This window comes from Lemur catta, chromosome 20 (assembly GCF_020740605.2).
Source record: "Lemur catta isolate mLemCat1 chromosome 20, mLemCat1.pri, whole genome shotgun sequence".
NCBI classification, from domain to species: Eukaryota; Metazoa; Chordata; class Mammalia; order Primates; family Lemuridae; genus Lemur; species Lemur catta.
The window spans coordinates 18,939,033-18,965,332 of record NC_059147.1 but is presented as its reverse complement, the minus strand read 5'-3'; the positions used below and the strand labels follow the sequence as shown (position 1 = coordinate 18,965,332).

At 61.6% G+C, this 26,300-nt stretch overlaps 1 protein-coding gene across 2 annotated transcripts in view; it reads left to right on the top strand.

The window, feature by feature from the left end:
- VAC14 (VAC14 component of PIKFYVE complex) overlaps nt 1-26,117 on the top strand; it is a 98,811-nt gene extending 72,694 nt beyond the window's left edge. Inside the window, exons 15-19 of one of the 2 annotated variants that reach the window (XM_045533995.1) lie at nt 16,086-16,260; nt 17,404-17,522; nt 18,697-18,776; nt 20,912-21,062; nt 25,457-26,117. In XM_045533995.1, the coding sequence (XP_045389951.1) occupies nt 16,086-16,260; nt 17,404-17,522; nt 18,697-18,776; nt 20,912-21,062; nt 25,457-25,619 (688 nt within the window). In that variant the 3' untranslated portion in view covers nt 25,620-26,117. The remainder of the gene's footprint in view (nt 1-16,085; nt 16,261-17,403; nt 17,523-18,696; nt 18,777-20,911; nt 21,063-25,456) is intronic. The other variant, XM_045533996.1, reaches the window with a different exon arrangement.
- Nucleotides 26,118-26,300: the final 183 nt, after the last annotated feature.

The following is a 26,300-nucleotide window of genomic DNA, read 5'->3' as shown; positions in this document are numbered from 1 at the left end:
ATGTGCCGCCACCCTGGAGCCCTGAGGATGGGTCACAGGAGTGTCGGGGGGGTCGTGCCGAGTGGCTGCCAGAGCTCAGCACCCTGCTGGCTCCCAGAACTTCCAGGGGAGCAGGAGGGAAGTGGGGCCCGGGGGGCCCGCGGGCGTCATGGGGGTGTGACACCCTCACTCATTCTCTGTGACAGCTGTGGCCTTACACTCCTCCCCTGCCATTAGCCTCATAAAACACCAGAGGCTGGTTAAAGAGCTGGCTCAGGAAGGTTGCTTGACAAGGGATCTTGCCGCCATATCATTCTAGAAGGTTCAGTGCTGCTGGGACAGGCAGTTTAAGCAGATAACTTCAGCTGAGTTTAAAACCTTGACACCCCAGACATACCTGCCCTGGACTTGTCTTTTAAGGGGACACTGTCCTCAGTCAGTTAAGGTGCCTGTGAATGCGGCCACCGTTCCCCATCTGCTCATTTTTCCTGAGAAGAGTCAGCTTTTCCCTTTCTCCCGCGTGAGCTGAGCCCCTCCTGCCCTGACGGGCGAAGGCCTGCCTCCTTGGAGCCCCTTTCCTGAAGGAGACCCCCGCCCACCTCTGCCGGAAGCCCCTGGCCCTAACAGTTGGCAGGTTCCTGGAGTTCCCTCCCTTCCTTCCTGCGCTTGAAGCCTGAGCGGCTGTCGGCTGTCCCGGTCCAGTTCCTTCTGCCTCTCCCGGGCCCCCAGCCGCGTGGTAATTGGTTTCTCAGCTCCTCAGCTGTGGGCCCGTCTGCGAGCACTTCCCTCGGCAGGAAGACCTATCTGTGCTCCTGCCCTGTGGGAGCCCCGCAGGGAGAGGTGGCGGGGAACTGACTGAACCTTCCAGACCTTCTCTCATTCCTGCCAGTGATGCCTAAAATAGACAGCAAAAGTACCGCCGCTCTGCCCCAGCCCCGCAGCCCACGGTCGGTCGCACCCACCCAGGTTGGGCTCCGGGCCGGTGGGGCTGGCCTAGGGACAGGGCGCCGTGAGGCTGCCAAGCGCAATCTGTCCCCAGCGGCTGCAGAGATGAGTGTCTGCAATTACAGCTCCTGGAAGGTCACAGCCTTCATTTCATTTCTGTGGCACTTGGAGTTCAGTCTCTCTTCACATGTGCACAGCCCCAGGTTCAGCCGCTAATGGCTTTCTGGGAGAGGAAAGGCAGCGATCAAAGATGTGCCCACAGGCAAGCGCGATGGCCACGGAGAGCAGAGAGCTCAGACGGGCAGCCGTGGCCGAGGGGGTGAGGGACGGCAGGGGGGTCACAGTGGTGTGGCCTCTGAGGAGGACCTGAGATTTCATCATCCGTGTCTTTGTCCTGTGATCGTCCCTGTCCACCACCTCTCAAGCCTGTCCCCTGGGCCCATCCTTGACCTGGCTCTGCCCTGCCCCTCAGAAAGGACATCTGCAAAGGCAGCCCCAGACCCTTTGTATTTAAAATTGGAAGAAGATGGTTGCGTGACATAGAGGTAATATTTAAACAGCACCCAGACAGGCTGCATCAGGGCAGCCTGTGGTCCACTCAGACTCTCAGATCCCACTCTGCTGGTGCTGATTTGCACCCATGACAGCCTAGTCAGTGTGAAGTAGCTCTCCTGCACTCAGCCCCATTGATAAGACTTCCCTCATCTGGCGATTCTATTTCAGGAGAAAGCCTCCCCCTGTAGTAGGCACTCCTGCCTCAAAGTGGAGCCAGGCCTTTTTTTCCTGCTCGTATTATGCTAATCACTCCTTGCAAACAGGCAGACTTTGTAGGAGGTTTGCCTGGTTTTAAATGAAACATACGCCTTTGAAGCACAGAGCCGCAGTCGCTAAAAATATCATTTCCCGGCAGTTGATCCTCTCATTTGTAAAATGCATGTTTCCATTGTTAAATCTGCAGCAGCCCCCTCTGGAGAGGAGCTCCGCCATCACTGGGCTGAGCGACACCCGCCAGGGAGGCGCCACCTTCCCCAGCCCCACTCCTGCCTCTGCCGCCCAAGCATCCCCGCCGGGGAGTCCGGGACAATCGCAGTCGTGTGGGATTTTGAATATTTTCTTATGTGTTGTTTAGAAATATTGAAATTAGCAAATATTGAAATAATGGAGGCTGAAGTGGGAGGATCGCTTGAGCAAGGCTGCAGCGGGCTATGATCGCACCACTGCACCCTAGCCTGGGTGACAGAGCAAGACCTATCTCCACAAAAAAAAAAAATTTCCTTGAAATAATGCAGAATATATAGCGTAAAATATGAAAGACCCTTTAGCACCATTTCCTCCCCTAGAAGTAGCCTCTGTTGTCAGTTTCTTGTATTTCCTTCCAGAACTTTTTCTGTGCATTTGTAAACACAGGGCCTGGGCCAGGCGCAGTGGCTCACGCCTGTAATCCTAGCACTCTGGGAGGCCAAGGCGAGAGGATCACTTGAGCTCAGGAGTTCGAGACCAGAGTCTCGAGACCAGAGCAAGAGTGAGACCCCGTCTCTACTAAAAATAGAAAGAAATTAGCCAAACAACTAAAAATAGAAAAAAATTAGCCGGGCATGGTGGCACATGCCTGTAGTCCCAGCTACCCGGAAGGCAGAGGCAGGAGGATCGCTTGAGCCCAGGAGTTTGAGGTTGCTGTGAGCTAGGCTGACACCACGGCACTCTAGCCCAGGCAACAGAGTGAGGCTCTGTCGCAAAAAAAAAAAAAAAAAAAAACATAGGGCCTGGCTTGGTGCTGTTTTTCCAGCAGTGGGTTCTAGACTCAGGACCTCTCTGCAGCTCGCCTTGGTTTCACCCCATCTGCAGTCTTTGGGCAGAGCACGTCTCCCTCAGGACCCTGAGCCCAGTCCGACACTGCCCTCTGCTCTCTGGGCCAGAGCACAGTGGCTCAGGGGCACTCTCCCCGCTCACAGAGGTGGCCACATCTCAGTGTTAAAATCTGTGCCCAACCTTTCTCTGTGTGTGGTTCCCTGGCATCTTTGTTCTGAGGGGTAGTGGCGTGATCCTGGGGGGAGCTTTGCTGAGGGGGGCCCTGGTCTGTAACTGAGACCTGGGACTAAGACACGTCCCACCCCCCTGCCCCCCCCCCCCGTGACTTCCAAGGACGCCTCACATCTGGGGCCTCTCTCGTTCTCAGGCATTTAATCTGGTGAAGATTTCCCGGGCTGGCAGGGAACATGTGGACAAAAAGCCTATTTCATGCATCTTAAAATTCCCTGAAAGTGTCTGATGACAAAAGGAATTTTTTCAGCCTCCTGGCAGGGGGTAGGAGAGGGTACAATGAGAAGAATCGCCCCCTTCCATGTGGCCACAAATACCTGAAGGCGTCCCCTCCACGCTGCCTTTGTCCCACCACTTCTGCTGTGGCTCCTCCATCCTCCCAGCCCTTTCAGTCTCTGATCTTTCACCAGAGACTGCAGCACGGCTGCTCTCATATCTGCTCTTTGTCACCCACAGTGGGGATTAGTGTTTAACTTCCCGTCCTGTTTTCTGACACTAATCTCAGTGCCCTTTAAGTGGGTACTTGCAAAAGCTACAGAAAACCATCTCAGTTCATAAAGTTTCACAAAACACCCGGACTAAAGATGTGAAGACCAGAAAGGCACTAATGGGTCTAACTCCTAATCGGGAAGTCACTGGGGAAGTCCCACCGAGCCAGAAAGGCAGGAGTGACTGCGCCTGCTCCCCAGGGGTGCCGCAGCTGTGGGGGTGAGCCCAGCCTCTGGCTGCCAGAGGAGGTGAAGCTGGAGGCCGGGGAGAGTCCTGGGGAAGCCCGGGTCTTGCCCAAGAGCTGCTCGCTCTTCCCTTCTGTTTGGACAGAGGAGGTCAGAGCTGCGCACAGTGGGCTTGGGACCATCAAGATAGGGACCAGCAGGGAAACAGTGACATGCCAGGCAGAAACTCAAGAAGAAACAGAACCCAAGCTCCATGCGGGTGTGGGTAGGGCCAAGAGAAGGCAAGCTCCAAGGCCAAGCCCCGGCTCTGCGGCCCCCATCCCCTGAGACTGCCATCCTCTGAGACGGCCGCTGAAATCTCCCCAGGCCCCGAGAGTGTGTTGCCGCGCCTAGAGCAGTCAGCCCTGCTGAGGCGGTTGGGTCAGCGGGTCTCAGGCCAGCCAGGAAGCTCGTTAAGAATGCAGATCACCGGCCTCCTGCAGGAGGGGGCTGTGCACAGTTTTGGCGTCTCAAACATCTTCCCGTGACTCAGGTTCAGGGGTCCCTCAGTTAGGAGATGTTCCTGGCTTGGGGGACCCTCCTGGTTCTGGAGAGTAAATGTGCAGCCTTCTTGACGGGCAAGGACACTGGTGGGACGGGGGTGGTGGCTCTCTGCTGAGAGGTGTGGAGCTGAAGTCATGCGCATGGCGCCCAAGGACAGAGCACTCAAGGAGCCACCAGAAATCAGAATGGCAGCCCAGGTTGGAACTCCCTCCAAGCGCGTAAAGTGCTTTGGAGGAAAGTCGCCATGGGAACGTGAAATACCAGTGAGTCACTGTGATCACCCGGGGACAACCACGTGGGTAAATCACTTGGGAAGGGAAGCATTCTCACCGCAGGTCCTGGCCACGTGAACACCTGTGGCTTCAAGGCTGGAGGGGCCAAAGGTGGGCCCTGCAGAGGCCTCGGCGCCTGGGCCCAGGGCCGACAGAGGTGGGAGGATGCTCGCTGTCTGTGAACGCTTGTGGGTGTATAAACATCAGCAGGGAGTGCTCCCGCGGCCTGGAACAAAGGGACTAGTCTGGGAGAAACAGAATGAAATAAAGGAAAATGTGAACGGAACAGCCTGGGAACGGGAAGACTGCCGGGGCAGGGGTGTCCCCTGCCATTCGTGGGTGCCATGGGGTAACCCTGGCCAGCTCCCCCAGCTCCTGGCACCGCCTCGTTTCTCACAAGGCAGCCCCAGTAGTTTGAAAGGGGAAGTGGCAGGGGTACAGGGTGCCTTTCCCTTACCTGTTCCGAGACAGACCCTCTACCTCAGAGGACCCGGCCTGTGGTCACATGCCAGAGGGTGAAGGGGCATCTCTGCCCTGGGCATTCGAGCTGCAGGGACTTGGAGCCCTCAGATGGGTGGGAAGAGGGGCTGGGCCAGGGAGGGGAGGTCTTTGTCCTTCAGCGGATGTCACACAGTGTGAGGCTGTCTGCCAGAGTGGGAACGTGACCTCCAGGTCAGGGACCCAAGTTCTGTCCCTGCTGTGGCCTTGGCTTTGTGGCCTGGTGCCAGTCCTTGGCTTCGGTTTCTTCCTGTGGCCCTCAAGGCGGTTGGAGCGCATGGGCCCGACTGGAAGGTGGCAGGGGCGTGGAGGGGCAGGCAGGTCCGGGGCCAGGCAGCAGCATGCCAGGCAGGGCGCCCCCCTGGGCACTGTAGCACATCTCAAAAGTCCTACTAAGCGGGCAGAGCTCAGGGGGCTTCAACGGAGACAAAGGTTACTCCGTGGTTCTCTTATAGCCGACCAAGGACACTGTGGGGCAGCTGGGGCTTAGGGACGCCATTTCCCTGGCATCAGTAGCCCTGGATTCCGAGCACCAGTTTTGGCCACGTCTCCCTGGGCACCAGGAGTCATTATATTAAACACCCTCCCCCAACCCTGGACCTCAGACGGCAGCTGGCTGCTGCTCCTAACAGAGGTTCCTGAGAATCTGCTGTTGGAGTCACCCCCGTAGCCCCTTCTCCCCCAAGATCTGAGCGTGGGTCCAGGCTGCAGAGCTATGGGTGCGGTTTCCAGGTCCTGCTTCCTTCTGGTCCCCTTGGAGACAAGCCATCGCCCAGCAGGACGGCACCGTCCTGGCCAGGTTTGGTCAGTGCCTGCCACGCAGAGGCGGCCCTGGGTGGAGAGTGGGGGTGAAGGAGCCAGTTGCAGGTGTGCTGCCCTGGACGGAGCCACAGCTTCTGGGCAAACTCCACTCCATTCGTCCTCCAGAAGTCCCCAGTGATATCTGCAGCTCAGGTGGCCTGACTGTCATCACAAAAGCACATCTGAGCTGTGTGCCGTCTGGGCCTCGGGCCCTGCTTGATTGGTGCGTGGCAAGGGGCAGTGACAGCTCAGGGGCTGGGGCTGGGGCTGGCTGTCCCACCAGGGCCCATGGCGAGGCCTGTGCTGCCCCTGCATCCTCTGTTAAAAAGGCCCCGGGGCTGAAATAACACCTGTCCCATGTTGAGACGTTTAACACTCATGACGTGCCTAATGTCGCTCCACAACCATCTGTCACTTGTGGCCACTGTTAGGAAGGAAGTGGTGATTCTGGCTTGCAGGAAATCCCTGTGGCAGTAGAAGGCAGGAGCCCGGCTGGACCCACGGGTTCAAACGCATCTCAGCGCTTCTTGGAGTTGATCATCAGGGAGATGGCAGGATTTCCGTTAGTGACCTGTTCCTTTGTTTTCATTCACTCAGAAGCCACGTGCTTCTGTCCACAGGTTTGTGGCCTGGGGTGATGGCCTCCAGGCAGGGGCCAGACTGTCCCCCACTGCCGTGCCCTGGCAGCTGTCTCCTCACCCGGTCTTGTGCTCCGTTTTTCTCCAGCACCAAGACAGTCTCAGCCAAGTCCCGGAGAGTCTTGGCTGCTGTCTCAGCTTCAAAGCCTCCAGTAGGGGGTCACAGCCCTGTCCCCAGGGCCCCCCACCCTGAGCTGCGTCGAGCCTCGTTCTGGAGTGTCTCCATGTGGACAGGAGGCGCAGCCTCTTTGCTGGAACACAAACCCAGACCTCATTGTGAGTCAGCTGCCTGCCGAGTCCCCTCCGAGGGCCTCCTTGCAAATTCTCAAAGTGCTTTAACCAGAGCCAGACACCCCACAACCCTGATAACACGGTTCAACATGCACCTGACTCCTTCGGCCACTTAGCGTCCAGTGCCATGTACATGCTGAATTCCACGACCACGGTGACCCAGGCCACCTCGTCCTTCCTGGCTGTTAGTGTTCTGTTCCACAAGCATCGTCCCCGCATCGTCCGCAGGGGCCCAGCCCTGGGCCTTGGGAAGCTCGTGGTCTGGGTGGAGAAGGAGCCAGAGCCCGTGGAGGGCCGAGGGGCCACGCATGGGTCCAGGACAGAGCTGGGGGGAACTAGCAACGGGCGAGGCAGGAGGAGCCGGGGCCAGAGGGGGGTTTGAGAAGGACCCGTGAGAGGACAGTGGGGGACCCGCTTGGCCAGGTTGATAAGAGCACATGGAAAATAAGACCAGGCGGTCCACGGGGCCAGGGCAGGAGGTGGCTTCTGTCCTGGGAGAAGGCAGAGCCCCTGACTGCACCCTGGGTGGCGGAGAAGGCCAGAGTCACCTCTCCTGGGTCTGTCCTGCTCTCCGCTTGGTCCCCAGAGCAAACCCCAAACCTGGAATGAGGGACCAGCTTGTCACAGAGGGCTGAGGGCTGGCTGCCTCAATGAGACATTCACTGCAGATCTCTAGGGGAGCCCAGCCCAGCCATCCGTGAACCCCCAGAGCTGGATGGTGGCTCTTCTTGAGCAGAGGGACAGACAGCTGAGGGGACTGCAGGCCTCGCCTCCCCTGTGCCCCTCCCTCCGTCCCTCCCTCCGTCCCCTTCCCATGAGCTTCCAGCGAGCCCCAGAAAAACAAGTCCTTGCACCTCCTCCCCCTCCTCCCACCTCCCCTCAAGAAACTTTTAAGTGTACCAGACGCATCGACTGCATTAAACACGATGCATTTTTAAGGCATGAGTTGGCAGGGTTACCATGGCTGCCTCTGCCCTGAGGGGCACACTGCCGAGGATTGATTGAAATAAATAAAACAGATTTACAGTTTTCATACTTGGGAAGCAGAGAGTTGGAAGGGAAGATGGGGAGGGGAGGGGCCGGATGCAGCGAAGCTCTGGAGCTTTCTGGACTTCAGCTGGGAGGCCCCTCCCTCCCCTCCCATCCTGAGGTTGTGCTGACCCGAAAGCTGCTTTGTCTTTAAATTCCTAAAGCATCCCAGCTGCGGGGCAGGGAGGGGCGGGGGCTTTCCCTGTGGGAACAGCTCTGGGCCATCTCTGTATTTTCTGGCCTTGCTGTTAGCTGGCACTTGAGATTTACTGGCCATGAGACTCCAGGTGTCTCCCGGGAAAGTGCCCATGTCCCATTGGCCTTGGACGGGGACATGGACGACAGCCAGTAGCCAATGTCGAGAGGAGATGGGGGCCCGTCCCTGTGTGTGTGGAACTGGCCTGGTCAGGGCACCGCAGGCAGCTGGAGGTGGAGAGGACGGAAGGAGGCCCAGGCTGGGGGGAGAAGGACAGGGGACTGAGCAGGGACCCGGGATCCAGCCCTGCCCTTGAGAACAGGCACCTGAAGCCTGCTGCCCTCCTGCCATTTGCACAGCCCTGAAGGTGCTTGCGGAGGGCAATGGAGTCCCCCCCGCCCTGTGCTCTCAAAATCAGCAGCCAGCCCAGCCACTGGGCTTCCGTGAGCTGGGACTATGAACCACATCACCCTTAGGAGCCCCCTACGCCACCCAGAGCTGCCCGCGGCCTGCAAGGGAGCATAGTGACCCCTGACCCCATCCCCCATCACACCACCCACCAAGGAGCTGGGCTTGCGGGTGGGGTCCCAGCTGGGCCCGTGGGGCTGCGGGATTGGACCCACAGGGGTGGGGGACGGGAGCTGCCCTCTGGTCCTGGGGCCAGCCCTCGGAGAAGCAGAGACAGGAAGAACCAGCATCATTGAGGTTTGGTTCTGCTGAGTGTTTGGGGCACATAGACCTTCTTGTACCCGTTCATGCGGCCCAGCCTGGCAGGAGACACTGAGTGAAGTCATCCAAACCCCTGCGTCTCGGGTGGCACCAACCAGGCACCACTGGGAAGGACTTGCCCCACTGATTGAACTCGGGGCGGCAGGGTGGGCACGGGGGAAGTTTGAGTCCTTTGTTCATCCCGGGACCCGCGAGGGCTGGGGTAGAGAAGGACTGTGTCAGTGACAGCTGTGGATTGCCACGTGACAAGTGGGCACTCCAGTTTCCATGCCCGTCTCTCAACGTTGGCATCTCTTTCCACTCAAGACGTTTGGAGCCCAGAGCGTCCCCATGGTTCTGCACGCTGCTGGTGGCCCCCTTGTTGGTGTGCTGAGCTTATTGTTTGGGACAGTCGAGAACGCCAGAGGTCCTGGGAGGGGATGATGGCTTCAGCCTCCGCCATTTCCCCTTAAACTTCTGGAGTCCACCTGGTGCTGTCCACATCCCTCTCCAAGAGCCGTGGGTCAGCTGGCCAGAGGAACAGGCTGTGCCCACCAAAGGCCCTGAAGGCCGGTTCTCTTCCGCCCAGGCTGAGCACTCACCCCAAACCTCCCTGCTGTGGGTCAGACGCATCAGCTGCTGCTGCCCTTGGTCAGTCTCCTAAGGAGGCTGGGCCTGAGGAAGGAGGGGTGGGAGTGGGGGTGGCAGCTGCGCCGCCCAGCAAGGAGGTTGGCCCAGTCCCCCACCCTCGGGTGGCTCCGTGCTACAGCCACCATGGGGCCGGCGGGGGCGGTGGGAGCATGGCATGCCCTTACTTGGTGACGAGAGCCAGAGGAAAGTCCCGAGAGGGAGCGGCATAAGTGTCCAGAGCAAACAGCCAGGGGACCTGGGAAGGATCGGCTGACAGTGTGGTTGGGGGAGGCTGTTTCTGCCCTGGTGATGTTGCTGGTCCTGTTTTCGGAGGGTGCAGGGAAATGGGGTCGTGGGAAGAAGTCTTACGTCTTCCCTGAAGCCGCGGGCAGAGTCCCCATCCCCAGGATGAAGCACGGCGCGGCGCCAGCATGCGTCCTCCCAAGGAGGACACCCTCGCCAGCCCTCAGCCCCCCAGGGCCACACCCACAGGGAATGTGCACACAGTGGCTGTGCTATGTCTGCACACAGCCCGGGCTGGGGAGCAGGTCAGAGCCCCCTTGTCCTCCAAACCAAGGCTCGGCTTCGCCTGCGGTGGTGGCCTGTCCAGTCCCTGGAGGAGAAGCGGTGTGTGGCCTTCCTCAAAAACAAGACAGCACAGAGAAGAGGGTGGAGGCTCCTGTTGGCGTCCACACGGGCCTTTTTCCTGCCTCTGCTTCTACCATGGGGTGGGCCTCCTCCTGCCAGCCCAGGCCACATGGCCTCAGGGCACGACTGGCCAGTCTAGAGCCACCGAGGCCCAGGGCTGCTTCAAGGCCAGTTGACGCCTCCCTCCTCCCGCCCACCCTGGCCCAGTTTCACCTGCAGCAGGGGCTGTGGTGGGTCCCAGGCGGGGACTTGGAAGAGCACATGCTACTGTGGGTCATCCTGAGGCCTGTGGCCGTCCAGGGCCGGATCCTGGGACATGGTGGCGCTTGGCCAGTTGTGGGTGGTCGAAGGGACAGTGACACGAAGGCTCACCCCAGCTTGGCAAGTGTGGTTCAGCGTGCCTTCCCGGCCCACGCCAGGACAGGGGCAGGAGGGAAGCCAGAGCCTTGTCCTTCCTTCCCTGGCCCTGGTGTGGGCCTTGGCCTTGGCCTTTTGAGGCTGCCCCAGGGAAGAGAGTCTTTATGGGCAAGGCTGTGTCATCTCAGTTCTTAAGGGAGAGTGACAGCCCCCCTCTTGGGCCCTGGGGGGGTCAGAGCATGCCAAGGTCGGGTTGCTCCCTTAAGAGCTCCTGGTGTGTAGCAGAGGAACCAAAGAGAAGCTGGTCCTGTCCCCAGCATGAAACCAGACCCAGAAGGAGGGGACAGCTGTCCAGGCAACAGCAGGAGGCCTGAGAGGGAGGAGCAGAGAGCCACGTCCGTGGGGACTGTGGGGTGCGTGTGCGGAACCGGTGGCCGCAGAGCCCCAGCTGGGGCCAACAGCTTCACTGCCACCAAGCGAGAAGCCGTCCCCAAGTGGTCGTGTGGCCCTCCCTGCCGGCCTCTCACCAACCCGGCACATGCGTGTATGGACCTGCCTCCGCCAGCCCCAGGCACAGTGCGGGGGTTCCCTGTGGCCTCCCAGACTCAGGGTTCCTCCCGGCCCACACACTTTCCGGGCCACGGTCTCGGGATGAACAGCGCTTCCACGTGGGCATTAGAGAGTAAGGGCGAATGTGCGGTGCCGCAAGCTGTGTCCCGTTGTTGGCGCTGCTTGAGAGCCAGGCAGGCAGTTCAAGCCGGGCTGGGGCTCAACAGAGAAGTGATGACGCAGCAGCCCTGCAAGGCAGCCATCTGCCAGCCCTCCACCGGGCAGGGACAGTCCCCGGTGCCCGCTCACAACAGGCACCGAGGAGGCAGAGTGGTGAGGAGGAACTCAGGTTCTGGAAGTCGACTCTTCTAGGTCTGAATCTTCCATTCTCCTCCCCTGGTCAGTTATGTGATTGGCAGCATGGGGCCTCCCTGAACGTCAGAGTCCTCTTCTCTGCATGGGGGTGATAATCATTCACCCTGCCCAGGTTGTGTGAGGACTCCGCAAGAAGCCGCAGAAGGAGCTCAGAGCCCAGTGCCAGGCACGTGGCAACTCTGAGGCCACCTGTGCAGACCCTGTCATGGACTCGGGATTGAAGTGAAAGTGGGCCTTCTTCTCCCACCCCCTTGAGTCTGGAGGAGGTATCGGCATCCTGCTGAGGTTCCAGAGCTCTCTGTGGGGTGGCCCAGCTGACCTACTCCCACTCTCTGTCCCCCCGGCTGCCTGGGACCGTGCCTTGCACCTGAGAGTCCTCTGAGAGGAAGCTGCTGTGGTTACCCACCACCCCGGCCGGATCCAGGCAGGCGGGTGTGACACCTTGAGCCCGGTGCCTGGCATCCAGTGACAGGCCCTGGCAGTAACTGATACGCTAGTCCTGTCTTCTTGAGGTGTCGTGACCCAGCAGTCTGGGAGGTGCTTTCCTTCTCTGCAAACCTAGGGTGACTTTGGGGTGAGGCAGGACGCAGCCCCCACCTCGCCCGTTTCCTTGGTGGAGCCCCCATGAGCCGCTGAGCCCAGAGCAGCCCCTCCAGGCTCCGCCCAGCGGCCTCCTGGGCAGGTCTAGCAGAAGCGTCCAGAGCGTGGAGGGCCCCAGCCGCTGCTCTCGGTGGGTGCCTGCTCCTAGCTTCTCCCCTCCCCTCCCGCGGTGTTTTAATTAGCAGCGCTCAGGGGAGACTCCTCATGAGGAAGCCCGGTGTGATGTGTTGTTGCCGAGCCTTCGGGCTGTCCTGCAGGCACAGGCTCCGGAGTCCCCTGAGATGAGCTGGCCTCCCGCGGCAGGGGGGTCTGGGCAGGGCAGCCAGGCCTGCTCTCGGCCTGGTGGTGAGATGGGTAAAAATGCAACATCAGGGCGGCTGCTTTCTGCAGGCCAGACTATGCGCGGCGTGCACGGACCTGCCGGGGATGGGCAGAGTGGGGTTCGGCACGTCTGCGGGCTTGTCCGGGAGACCTTCGATCCTTCCTAGCAATGCCCAGCAGCGAGAACTGAGCAGCTGCGGAGTGCCAGCCCTCGCCTTGGCTTGGGGGGTGGGTAACAGGAATCACAGCCAAGGCCCTGCCCTGTGCAGCTCTCATTCTGGCGGAAGAGACAGACAGACCAGAAGCCGGTAAACAAGCACATCACAGGATGGTGTCAGGTAGGGGCAGTGCCTGCACAGAAGTGAGACTTGCTCTGAGCAGGGAGTGCACATCAGACCCCGGCCTCGCCAGAACCTGAGGCTGGAGCTGAGGCCTCGATGCCAGGGAGGCAGTTGCCCAGTGAGGCAGAGCTGGCCGGGCCAGGGCAGAGCAGGCTAAGCCCCTGGGACCGCGCAGGCTGGGCCACGTCAGGAACAGAAAGAAAACACGAGAGGCAAGAATGTCATGAGTGAAGAGGGGTCAGTAAGAGTGGAGGCTGCTGGCCGGGCGCAGTGGCTCACGCCTGTAATCCTACCACTCTGGGGGGCTGAGGTGGGAGGATCGCATGAGGTCAGGAGTTCGAGACCAGCCTGAGCAAGAGCGAGACCCTGTCTCTACTAAAAATAGAAAAAAATTATATAGACAGCTATATATATATATATATATATAGACAGAGAGAGAGAGAGAGAGAAATTAGCCAGGCATGGTGGTGCATGCCTGTAGTCCCAGCTACCCGGGAGGCTGAGGCAGTAGGATTGCTTAAGCCCAGGAGTTTGAGGTTGCTGTGAGCTAGGCTGACGTCACTGCACTCTAGCCAGGGCAAGAGAGTGAGACTCTGTCTCAAAAAAAAAAAAAAAACAGAAAAGAAAAGCTGAGGCTGGAGGTGAACCGACCAGGGGGTGTACGATCTTGCAGGCCGTGGTGAGGGGCTGAACTTTATTTTAGGTCCAGCAGGAAGCCATCAGCAAGTCCCAAGCAGGAGAGGGATGTGCTCCAGTGGAACTTTCTAAGATTGCCCGGTGCATACAGGAGGGTGAACCGTAGGGGTGAGAAGCAGCAGGGGACAGAGCAGGAGACGTCTTGAGACTGGTGAGGCGGAGGTGCAGACGTGCTCCTAGGCGGTGGGGCTGTGACAGGGCAGGGCGTCCGAGTGAGGACGTGCTCTGAAGGTGCAGCCCCGGCCTGCCAGCACTGAGACGGGGCTGGGCGTCAGGGATGGCTCTTTGGTTTGGGCTTGAGCAGCTGGGTGGGCAGAGATGCCATTTACTGAGATTGGAGAGGGGCGGGTGGCAGGTCTACGGGGACACCTAGAGTTGGGTGTCAGTAGGCATTGCCCCCAAACTTTGGTTTGAAAAGCAGCTGTCCCATCCAGAGCCCAGGGGAGCCTCAGAGCAGAAGAGCACATGTGGGAGTCACTGATTCAGGGACAGCTTTGAACACATCCGTGGGGCCAGAGACCACCGAGGGACACAGACTAGAGAGAGAAGAGCAGAAGGGCCACCCCAGAGTTGGGGCAGGAGGCACAGCGGCGAGGTGGGAGGAAACCCAGGAGAGGATCTTGTTCCTGGTGGCAGAAGAAAAGAGTGATTCAGAAAACTCCGCGGTCTCTGACCTTCCATGGCACCATCTGTGTTCCCAGGTTCTCTGGGACACCAGGAGGCCTTGGCACGCGCCCCTCCTCATCGCCAGCCCCGTGCCTGTGCCTGTCCCTCCGCAGCCTCCCCGGCTATCCTCACGTGAGCACCACCCCCACCCTCCGGCTGCCGCAGGTCCCCACGGGGCTGGCCCGGCCTGTGATCCCTGGAGAGCGCTGCCTGGCAGCGGCTCAGCTGTTGGCCTCTGTCATGGAGACGGCAGCAGCTGCAGGCGACGGGCACTTGTGACCATTTGTCAGAACGCTCCCCTTCCTCCCTCGCCTGCCCTTCTGGAACATTTCTGTCCCACGGCCCTGGAGACAGGGCTCATCCCGGGGTGGGAGGGCCAGGAGGGGACCGGAAGCCTTGTCTGAGTTCAGCAGGGCCAGCACCTCCTGGCCTTTGGCTTGAGGCAGCCTGGCCAGGCTTCCCTCCCGTGGGCCGGGTGGTCCGTGCACCGGACACTGGGCCCCTCACATGCGTCGTCTCTAGTCTTCGCGGCTGGCCTTGGGGGGACTTCCCGCCATCTTACCGGAGGGATTGCCCCCAGTTAGGAAGTGAAGAAATTGTCGTGCAGAGACCTTGAGATCACACAGCTGGTGGTTGGGGACCCCAGGCCCCGAGGCATTTGCCCACCACCCGACAGCAGGGGAGCCGCCAGGCACTGGCAGAGAGGAAGTGACCCCATGTCTGTGCGTCCACCACCGCCCACCCCGCTCACTGCCCCCCGCCCCGCCTCGGCCCTGTTTCGATTTCTCCCATGGTTTCTCGCCCAAGCCTGCTGGTTCCAGCCGGGGCTGGGCTGGAGACGGCCTGCCCACTGTTTGTGCTTCGTGGTTTGGCCTCTGCATTACCAAATGCTCTGGGATTTTTCCAGGGCCAGGGGTGGGGAGGAATCTTCTCGAGCCTGGCCCGAAAGCCGTGGCTGGTATTCAGAGGCAGGCAGGAAGCGAGGCCCTGATAACGCCGGGTTTAGCACAGGGTCGGTGCCTGGTAGGAAGCGGACGTGGTTCATGCCTGTTGCCTCAAAACGTGGCTCGTGTCGCTCAGCACAGGGGACCTCGAGGCCTCATACCCCTTGTCTGGTGTGTGGCGATGCTTCCCTGCAGCAGCGGCGAGGAGTCGGGGGGAACATCGGCCTCAGACGGGAGGCCGTAAAGGCAGGGCTGCCCTGCTGGCACCAGCCACCACCAGTCAGGAAGCACTGTGCACACACCACCCTCTCACCGGCCACTTGTCCACTCCTGTCCGGCCCCTACCTGCTTCCTTCTCAGTTTGCAGGAAGCTTCCAGATCCCTGAGACTCCTGACAGGAAGTCTCGCCCCACCCCAGCAGGGAAGCCACTACCCAGGTGGCCTTTGGGCGCCCGTCCCCTGAAGGCCAAGCCCCTGAGGGCACATGGCGAAGTGGGGCGGTCAGAGGCTTCCTCAGAGCCTGTCCTCGAGACCCACTTGTCACTGCTGACACCACCTTGCCCCAGGGACCCTGGAAAACCCGCTTTTCCTCATGCTGTGGGTCCCGTTTCCCTTTTTTATAACATGGAGACTGTCAGGTGGGTTTTCACAAAGTCAGATCTTTGCATCTCTAAGACTTGCTAGAGGAGAGACGGTGGGAGAAGTCATGGCCCAGGGGGCAGTGGAGCCAGGCTCTGGCCCAGGTAACCCTGCGACCTTGGTCACGTCCCTTCTCCTCCGTGCCCCCAAGTGTCACCATCTATACAGTGAAGGGAAAACCCAGGGTCCTCTTGGGGGCCATCCTACAGGTACCCCCTGGGCCCCTGCTACCTGCGGGCATGCCCAGGCGCGGGCTGCCCCAGACCCCGACCTCACGAGCTTTCCTGAGGAGGTGGGGGGACGGTCAACAGGTGAGCAATGGTGGAGAAGTGGTCGCTACAGCCCAGCAGGGGGTGGGAGTGCCATGGCCTGGGGGGACATCGCTGACACAGGTGGGAGCTCAGGACGGTGACCTGGGGCCCTGTCCATCATTGGTAGCCAGGGGCTGGCTATTTCTGATGGTGGAGGCTGGGGGTAACTCTAGCCTGGGGGGTCCGGGGTTGCCGGGCCAGGTGGGCAGTGTTGAGAGGTGTGGACCCAGGCCCAGCACCACCCCCACAGGCCTCAGAGTCGGGGTTCCACATTGGCCCCCCGGAAAGAGCAGGTTTCCCCGGAATGCTGAAAAACCCGGAGGAGGCTTCCCAAGCTGGGGCACTGAGGTTTCCAGAGTGCCCTGAGCCTGACCCCACTCTGCCCGCTTTCCAGGCAGCTCTGCCTCCTGCTCAACGCAGAGAACATCTTCCACTCGATGGCCGACATCCTGCTGCGGGAGGAGGACCTCAAGTTCGCGTCAACCATGGTCCACGCCCTCAACACCATCCTGCTCACCTCCACCGAGCTCTTCCAGCTGCGAAACCAGCTCAAGGACCTGAAGACTCTGGTACGCTGTGTGGGGCTCTGCCCCCGTCGAGGTCTCTGCCCACGGAAGGCTCTGTACTCTCTCCAGGGCCACGTGCCCTCCCTGACCTGCCAACGGCCCTGCCTTCGCCACCCCTCGACACCCACCCCCACCCCCCTCACAAACAAGGCTCTGCTGGCTCTGGGCCCACCCCACTGGGGGACGCCCCCCTCTCGGGGTCAGGCCTCTGGATTGTAACCTGGCCTGGGACTCGGGGGTTAGTTACTCTCCTTGCCCTTGTCCGCCATAGCTGGACACATCTGTCTTGTAAGGCACCTGTTGTAAGCCAGGGTGTCCTGTTGCTGCCCGTCCCAGGCTTTGAGTGACGACACATCGGGGGCTGGTCAGAGAGAGCAGGGAGACACTCACTACCCTGCACGACTTAAGAAACCCAGGACGCAGGCCTGGCCTGGGCGGGCAGGGGCTGTGGGCCACCACAGGCCTCCCGGGAGAGGCACCGTCCTGAGTGCAGGGGCTCCAGGGCTTCCTCCCCCACCGCCCCTGCCCAGCAGACCCCGCAGACCCTGCTTCACGCCCTCCCCGGGAGTCCCGAGGACGTCCAAGCCCCTGTCTGAGAGTGATCCAGGCCACAGCCCTGCCTTCCTCCTGTGGTTCCTTCCAGACATTCGCAGAGGCCTTAAGAATTTTCCTCAGGGGCAGGGGCTCCCCAAGTGTGGGCTCAGCTCCTGGGCTGGCCTGCAGCGGGGCGGAGGTGGCGTTCGAGGACAGAGAGGGGGACACCGGCCAGGAGGGCCTGGCCCCTGAGGAAGCTTCCTCCCGCCCGCACCCCCTCGCCCTCCCAGCCCCGGCTCTGCCGCAGGGTTCCGGGGCGCACAATTACTGCTATCTTGCCGAGGGCAGTCTTGCCAGCACAAAGGACAGGCTCACTCCCAACCGGGCCCTCGCCACCGTGCAGCTCTGTGGGACCGGGAGGTAATGACAGGGTCTGAGGAGGAACTGTCAGCGTTTCCTTTGTGACAGCTCGTTCCCAGCTGGGCTGCCAAACACGGCTGGGGGTGCTGAGCTGGCTCCTGGCCCCTGTGGCCCTTCCCTCTGCGGGTCCCCGCAAGGACCCGGCAGGGACAGAGCAGGGCTCGCCTAAGTGCCCGCACCTCTCCCCCTCAGGAGAGCCAGAACCTGTTCTGCTGCCTATACCGCTCCTGGTGCCACAACCCAGTCACCACAGTGTCCCTCTGCTTCCTCACCCAGAACTACCAGCACGCCTACGACCTCATCCAGAAGTTGTATCCTTCCCTCACTATTGTTTGGGTCGGCCGGGTGACCCCTCTGCACCCAGCCGGGGGGCCTGGCAGCCATCCTCCTGCCCCACCTCTCTGCTCGGCCCCCAGGACTATGACATCAGGGCCGCCTGGCCAGGGTGCAGTAGGGGATGTATTCGGGAGAGCACCATTGGCAGCACACGGGCCGCTGGGGGCTTCCTGGAGGGGGACTGACCCTGGAGAAACCTCGTGTTTTGGGGTCAGGGCTGAGCAGGCTCAGCCTGGAGGGTGCTGGCGGGCGGTGCCAGGCCACCCGGTGAGGGTGAGCCCAGCTCCTGCCCCCGGGAAGAGATGGGTGCTCTCTGCTCACTGCAGCTCCTGCCTCCACCTTTGCGCCAGGCCCAGCGTGGGGCAGGGCAGGGGAGAGGGCCCTGGGTGGGTGCGGGCGAGGCTGCAGGATCGAGCTCAGGACTGAGCCTCCAGGGACCGCAGAGCCAGAGCCCAGCCTGGCAAAGGACGCGGTGGGGAGAAGCAGGCTGGATAGGGGGTCTCGGGAGGGGAAGGGCCAACGCACACCTCAGCTCTCGCCCCCTCGAAGGGCACCAAGGAGCAGACCGCCTCCTCCGTGAGTGCCTGACATGTGACCTTGGATCGGAGCGCTATTTAGAAGGCCGTGAGGGGCCTCCGTGGAGGGCTGGGCGTGGCCTTGCCTGGCCCCCCTCAGGGTGCCTGCTCTCCTTCCACGACCCAGATCTGCTGCTCTGGGCCACTTGAGTGACCCACAGACTGGCAGGTCACCGCCCAGCACACTTGCTGCAGCCCTGACATGGCCCTGCTGGGAGCAGGAGCCTTTCCTGCCCAGCCCTCCCAACAGGCTGCGGGGCTGAGCCGAGGAGGGTGTAGACGAGACAGCTGCAGGGTGGGAACCTGAGCGCCCCTGCGGGGGGGTTCCAGGTAGAGGGGGAGCAAGGCAGGGAGGAGGACGGACTCATGTCCTCCGTGTACCAAATCCCGCTCTTCGAGACTCAGCCCTGTGCAGAGGAGACCAGGGACCGGTGTGGAGGCCGCATGGTGCTCTGGGCCAAGCCCGGGGCTCCAGCCTCTGCCACCTGCTCCAAGGTGTGGCCGGCCTGGCCCCAGCTCTGCAGCTGTGGCTGTGCTGGCCCAGGGGTCAGACTTTCCTTGACTGCCCACCCAGCGGGGACCTGGAGGTCACTGTGGACTTCCTCACAGAAGTGGACAAGCTGGTGCAGCTGATCGAGTGCCCCATCTTCACATGTAAGGATCCCGCGTGTGGCCTCGGGCCAGCCTGGAGTGAGGCAGAGCTAGAGCCAAGCTCATCGGCTCTTGGCAGAGGCTTGGGGGCAGGGAGGGAGGGCAGTCACCCCAGGGATGCTTCTGGAATGTCAAGAATGTAAAACTGGGATGTTAGTCGGCTGAGAAACCAGCTGGAGCAGGGCTGGGGCATGTGGCAACAGAACATGGGTCCTGCCTGTGTCCCTCAAGGTGGGTCTCACGGACACAGGCCAGTGCTGACAGCAAAACCCACCTGAAGGCTAATGTCAGTCCTGCCCAGGGCTGTCCCCAGCCCCTCCTCCAAGCCTGCTGCCCCGTGCCCTGGCTCTGTGAAGTTGTGGGGTCTCCCTGCAGGCTCCCATTTGCCCAGGAGCCATGCCCGCACCCCTTGGAAAGAGGCATTGGTATGTGCTGGGAGCCGGTGGGCAGCAGCTGCCTGACTAGTAACACCCCGGCTGAATGCACAGGCGGCAGCTGGCTGGGCGAGCACCACCCTTGGCGCCTCAACACACACGACGCCTGCTCCCCAAAGCAGGCACGCTCCAAGCGACACCCGTGTGTTTATAGTGTGCAGAGTGCTGGGAGGCAGCCCTGCCGGGGCTCCCTTCCCTGCCAAGCCGGCCGCCCAGGCCTCCCAGTCTCTGGCAGCAGCTCCGACCCGCCTAGCCTGAGCCCTGGAGCCCAGAGTAAATGCAGGGGCTGAGGGACCCTCCTTCCCTCCCCTCACTCCCACTCAGAGGGCCAGCTTCTCCCAGCAGCAGGTACCACGGTGACTGATGGCCCAGAGACAGAAGAGCAGAGGGTGACCCTGTTCTCAGCAGAGAGCACCAAAGCCTGCCCCAGACGTGCCTAATGCCTCGCCTCCCCGAGAGCCTCCCGGGGCAGACAGGTGCCCACTCGCCCCGCTGAGGTCATGTCCAACCTGACCCTGGAGCAACCCGGAGCACCTTGTCCTTCAGGCCCAGGGCTTTGTTGGGGGAGGGTGACTCTAGGAGAACGCACCCCTGGCCTCTGCCCAGCACCTGCTCCAACCCTGAGTTGCCTGGAGCCTGGTGGTGGCTGGCTTGGCCACAGGGAGTCCCAGGTTCCCCAAGGCCCAAAGGGAAGAAAGGACTCTAGACAGGCCCACACTTCTGCTGGAGTGGCCAGACCTGGGGACAACAGTGTGGGGCTCCTCCACAGGTGGCTCCTGCCTCTTGGAGAACAAGCCCCAGTCCCAGTTTCCTGGCCCCAAGGCCTGGCTGCTTCTGGGCAGACATGGCCACTCTACAGGGGTAGCTCGCCTTCCACAAAGGATGCCTGACGGGGCCTGGGGACACGGACAGTAGAAGCTGGGGGTTCTCCTGAAGAGACTCAGGAGAGCAGTGACAGCCCGTTTTGAGTCCTGACTCCCCATGGGCCTTGGGGAAGCTGGACCTGCCTTGCGTGGGAGCAGCCACCAGCGGGGTCCGTGCAACTTGGGCTGGACAGGGTGCTGGGCCAAGACCCGGGTGCTGGGCTGAGACCCCCAGGGTGGTGCAGGGCTGGGGTCTGAGCCGGAGATCCAAAAGCATCTCCTAGACACGCAGGGGCTTTGGTGTGTGTCACACTACACACAAAAGCGTTTTTCCATCCTGCCCTCGCTAAAAGCTGTCCTAATCCTCCGTCTTTCTCTCCAGCACACCCTATTTATAGCTCTCTTGTGCTGGCACGTGCAGAGCCAACTGGGGAATCTGTTACGCTACGAACCCCGAGCCCTCGTTACCGGGGAGCCAGCTGGGCCTGGGGGGAAGGGGAGTGGGCCAGGCCCAGCAGCAGATCTGGGGGTCACCGGGCTGGGGTGACTGTTGGAAAGATCAGACAGATGGGCAGGTGTGTAGAAAGGAGGAAAGATGAGATCATGGAAACAGGCAAGACACTCCTGGAGGAGGAGGGGGCAGGCTGGGCTGGCCGGGAAGGAGCCCCTGCCTCGCTCCAAGCCACGGCCACCTGGCTGGCCCCACACAGCTGGGTCCTCGGGCGCTGGGTGCCACTGTGCTGGTGGCGCCAGCCAGGCTGAGGCAGGGGGTCGGGGCTGGGTGTGTTCCAGCGCAGTGCCAGGCCCCTGACCCTTGACCCTTGCCCTCCGCCCTCCACAGATCTGCGCCTGCAGCTGCTGGACGTGAAGAACAACCCCTACCTGATCAAGGCCCTCTACGGCCTGCTCATGCTGCTGCCGCAGAGCAGCGCCTTCCAGCTGCTTTCGCACCGGCTCCAGTGCGTGCCCAACCCCGAGCTGCTGCAGACCGAGTGAGTGCCCCCCCCCCGCCCCCCAGGGGGGCTCCTGCCACCGAGCAGGGCCCTGGCCGAGGAGCCTGGGGAGGAGGGGGCATCTGAGGATCTGCCAAGGTCCCCTTGCCTCAGCCCCAACTCCTTTTGTCACTGCAGCTACAGTCAAGCCCACAGCCACTTGCCCTTTGGCCTCTTGTGTCCACGTCAGGGCACCCGGCAGGGGGCTTATGTGCGAGGCAGGGGGTGTAGCTGTACCTGCTCTAAGCAATCAGCGTTGAGCTTAGTGAGGAGAGGACGAAATCTCCTAAGTCAGAGGGCATCCCAGAGTTACCCAAACAGAGTTCCTGCCCCAGCTTAGAGGTGGGGCCCTGGTGGCTGTTGAGCAGGAGAGTAAGAGAGGGCCTGGTCCAGGCATCTCCCAGGCCTCACACAGCCCTCCCCACCCTGCCTGTGGCAGACTCAACTTGGGGGTGCTGGGAGACCCCAGCACTGCTGGGACCTTCCCAAGCCTCTGCTGGTGGGTGGCAGGCAGGGTGTACCCGGGGCTCCCCTGCCCTGGTCCTGCCCGCAGGAAGAACAGGGCCCAGGCACACCTCCACCGAGAGGCCCAGCTCAGCAGCCTCTGGACAGGGGCCCAGGCCCCCACCCTGCACCCAGTGCAGCCCCTGCCCCAGAGCCTGTTGGGCTGTGTCTATATTTGGTAACCCTTGGAGGCTTTGCCTCATCCACAGGCATTTGGCATCCGAGATGGAAAATTTCACTTGTCAGGTCGCCATGGAAACGAGCAGAGCCACTGAGAAGATTTACGCTGAATGGAGCGCGCCCAGCTTGCATCAGATGCCCTGTGTGTCTAGAATTCCCTCCCAGGCTGCTAGAGCCACTCAGCAGGCCTGGCGCCTCGCTCCAGCGAAGGGCCTCGGGCATTTGCCCTGAGGGTGGACGCAGACAGCCCTGAGCTGGGCCTGCCCGGCACTCAAGGCCCCCAAAGGGAGCCCCTGTGCCCTCCGCGCCAGTGGGCTTCGCTCTCGCCACCCTGCCCACCAGGCCTGGCCCCCAGAGGCACCTGTTGGTTGTCGGCCCCAGGCCGACTCAAGAGGCTGAACCCTCAGCAAGTGTGTCCCCCACCAAGGCCCAGCTCCTGCCTTCCCTGCCCCTTTCTCCGGACGGCAGTGCTCCGGGTGGCAGGACTGGGCCTTGTGCCACTGCTGTCCCAGCTGCTCAGGGTGCCACCTCAGGAGACGGCATTTAGTACACTGAGTGGCCCAGGGGAGCAGGGAGGCAGCCATTCCGATCCTCTCGGGCAGAGAGAAGCCCTGAAGCCTCGCTGTGTGTCACTAGCCTGGCCTCTGGGTTGGCCTTTGCAGTACCACGTGGGTGTTAGGGTCGCCCTGGCAGGCACTTAGGGGCGGAAGGTACAGCTCGAAGCTGGTTGGAGAAGTAGGGAGGGCTGCTTACCTGTGACCTGCGGTTTCCTCATGGGAACCCACCCTCCTAGGGGAGGTCTCTTGGCCAGGCGGCAGGTCCGCTGCGCTAAGGGTCAGTGCCACTGTCGGGGATCTGCATGCTGCATCTCTGCATCTTGGGGCTGGGGGTGGGGGCTCAGAGTTGGACCCCCGCCTACACTCTGCAAGCCAGGGTAGCACAAGTTTGCAGAGGGAAGCTGGGAGAATGAGGATCTCCTCGGCATCTCCCACAGTCAGAGTCAGGGAAGTCCTGAGCAAGGGGCTAAGGCCTCTGGGTGGAAGATTCTCTGGGGCAGTGGATGGTCTGCAGGCCTGGAGTCAGATCTGGTCCGAGCTCTGTGGTGGATTTGCTGTGTGACTTCAGGCAAGCCCCATGCCCTCTCTAGGTTCTTGGTTTCTTCATCAGTAAATGCACATTTGGACTAAAGGGGTATGTGAGGCACTTCCCAGCCTTCAAGGCCTTAGGTTCCCAGCCTTTCTTTGCAAAGACCTAGGAGGAGATACCACAGATACGGGCAGTGGGCAAGGAAGGGCTTCAGGCACAGCTGGGGGAGGGGTCAGATTGCAGGGTTGGGCACAGACGACAGCCCCAGTCCTGGGAGGGGCAGGCAGCTGGCAGCCAGCGTCCAGTTGCCTGACAGGCCTGCGAGCCGGGAACAGCTGGGGCAGCTGCTGTGCTCCTCGCCCGTCACACGTTGTGTGTGCTCAAGGCGCCGGCAGGGCTCGGGGACCATCCCCCGCCCAGGCTTTTGGGCCACTCCCCAGGGACCATCTCCTCAGTGAGGCAGGAGGGAACCTCTGAAGGAGAAGCTGGTGACAGGTGTGTGGGTGGGGTGGCAGCAGAGAGGACTGGCCCAGGGTTCTGGAATCCCGGCTCTGCGCGTGGCTGGACGTCTTCTGCAAACGTAGAGCCTGTGAAGGGTCTGGGCCGCGGCCATGCCCGTTAGCACAGATGGGGAGAGGAGCCCTGGCCCCCATGCTCAGAGACCCAGGCAGTGCCTCCTAGCCCTGCGGGGACACATCCTTCCCTGCTCCCAAGACCTCAGGCCAGGAAGGTCTGCCCGGCACGTAGAGCAGGACGTAGCCCACTCCTCCCCGTCCCCACCCTGGCACGTGTGCACATCACCCCGGGTTTGCATTCCGGTGCTAGCATCTCCCCAAAACCCCTAATCTCCCCTGAACCCAATGCCTTGGGAGTGCCGTGGGGAGCAGGGCACAGCCGTGGGCACCCAGGGTCAGAAGACACACACCAGTGTCGCCCCTTTGGCCCCGGCCTCAGTAGGTTAGGGGAGCATCTGGCCACAGCCTGGACTCCGAAGCCCAGCTTGCTCTCCTGGCCACAGGCTTACTCTGCCGGGGGGGGGTCTCGCCCCATTCCCAGGAGCGTTGAAAGCAGCAGCGAGCCCAGAACGCTGCCCACAGCCAGGCCCCCGTGCAGGCCCCACCCAGCTGCTTTTGATCTTGTGGAGTTGACGCTGACTGAGCCGCACTCAGGAGGCAGGGGCTCGAGGCCCAGTGCAGAATCGGCCGCAGACACAGCATCACCCGAAGTGTTTTCCGGTGGTGCGTCTTCAGCAGGGAGGCGGAAGGGAGCAGGTGTGGGCAGGCAGAGGCTGAGCAGGGCTGGGTTCCGGAAGGTGTCTCAGCTGTGGGAAGCGTTCCCCCTGCCCCTGGTCCTGCCCTGGCAGCCTCTTGGCCTCCAGAGGTGCCTGGCAGGCTCTGGCCTTCGGTTTTCCGTGCTGGGCAGAGTTCGTTGTTGACGGTTCCACTGGGGGCAGCTCCACTGTGTTTCCCTCGAAATGGCAACCCACGTGCACTAGGCCGCGAGCTGCTGGGCCCTGGCTGGCCTCGTCTCAGAGGGGCAGGGTTGTAGCCACAGCAGCCGCCTCTAGGGTACCTAGGCTGGGCCTGGGCACCAGGCAGAGCTCTTAGACGCCATGTCTGGAGGAATCCTTACAACCACCCCAGTGGGTGACTCCTGTGCCAGCACCCCCCTTTACAGATGAGGAAACTGAGTCACGTGCCCACAGTCAGGTGGCGAGGAAGTGGTCATGTTATGGCTGGGTCCGGGTCGCCCGCTCCTGTGCTCAGCTGCTGCCTGGATGCCCCATATTGGGGTCTTTTCGTGAACACAGAGGTCCCAAGGATTCCCTGCTTCCGGGCCCACACAGATCTGCTTCCCGAGGCCAGGGTGAGGGAGGAGTCCATGAGGCTCCGCCGGAGGGTGGTAAGGAATGGGGCAGCAGCCCGAGGGGATCTGGTGCGCAGAGCAAGCTAAGCACTGGGCTTGAAGTTGTCCCCGCACAGCTATGGGAGCATCGTGCACGCTGTAGCTGTGCATCGCACAACTGTGTCCAAAGCACCCGGGGAGGGGAGGGTGGTAGCAACAGGAGCGTAGGAGCTGTCAGCGTGTCCAGTGAAGAGACCAGCTCCCCTTCCCCCAAGGACAGGGAGTGACTGCAGGCCCCAGGACCCCAACACTCAAAAACAAGTGTCCTACCAAGTTGAGGGCCCAGCTGAGACTCTCAAGTGTTGCCTGTTGTCACCAGCCCTAGCCCTGCCCCACAGAAAGAGCCAGGCTGCCCCCTCCCCCTTGTCCCCAGACTCTGTTCCAGGCCCCAGCTGGCTTCCTGGCTGGCTGCTGGCCCTGGCTTTCACCCCAAAGGGAGCCACTCGTAAACAGGAAATGCTTCCCAATGCGATGCCTGCTCTGGGCGCCGTCGCCAGCCCGCAGGCTGAGGGCGATATCCAAGCAGCAGTGCTGGCTGTTCCCACCAGTGGTGGGGGGTGCTTATGGGGTGCCCCAGCTGTCCAGGGCTGGCTGCTGGGCAGGGCTGCCCGAGCATAAGGCAGACTCCCAGAGGCTGAGCCCCACTGACCCCTGCCCTCCCCCTGCAGCCCCCACCTGAGCTGATCCCTCACACCAAGCCCTTCTGCTCCCTCCTCCAGAGCCAGTCTGAAGGCAGCCCCCAAGTCTCAGAAGGCCGACTCCCCCAGCATCGACTACGCGGAGCTACTGCAGCACTTTGAGAAGGTCCAGAACAAGCACCTGGAAGTGAGGCACCAGCGGAGTGGGCGTGGGGACCCCCTGGACCGGAGGGTCGTCCTCTGACAGTCCTTGCGTGGAGAAGGGCCCAATGAGTGGTCCCATGAAGCACTCAGGGTCTTCAGGGCCCCCCAACCCAAGGAGTCTGAAGACCTGCCTCTCAGGGCCAGGGCTGGGCCTGACCACCAGCCCAGGGCGGGGGTGGTGGGTGGCTGGAGGCTGTTCTGTCCCCCCAAGCTCGTCTCAGGGCCCAGGCCCCCAGTGCCGTCAGCTGCACCCTGGCACTCAAAGCTGGCTGCCCACCCAGTGGGGTGGGAGAGGCACAGCCTCAGATGCCACCCATTCCCTGGAATCAGTCTTTTTCTAATACCCTCATGGAAAAAGATCTTGAACTCTCCAGCCCAGCAGAGCTCTGGCCTTGTGTGTATATGTGTATACGTACGTGAACATGTGTATGAACATATGTGTGTACATACTTGTATGCACATAGGGACCAGCACAAAGATCTCCACTGAATGATGCACCCCACCCCACCCCAATAAAGAAATAACAGAAAACCCTCAACCCGAACCTGCCTGCTCCTTCTGTGCTGGAGACCTGTTCTCATGGTGGCCCCAAGGAGTGCTAGCTGCACCCCAAGGGCTTGGGGCCCAGCTCTCCACCTCTAAGACCCTTCTTCGTAGAGAGCACCAGGCATTGGCCTACCCTGGACCCTGAACCCTGTCTTCCCCCAGCCCCTAATGTGAC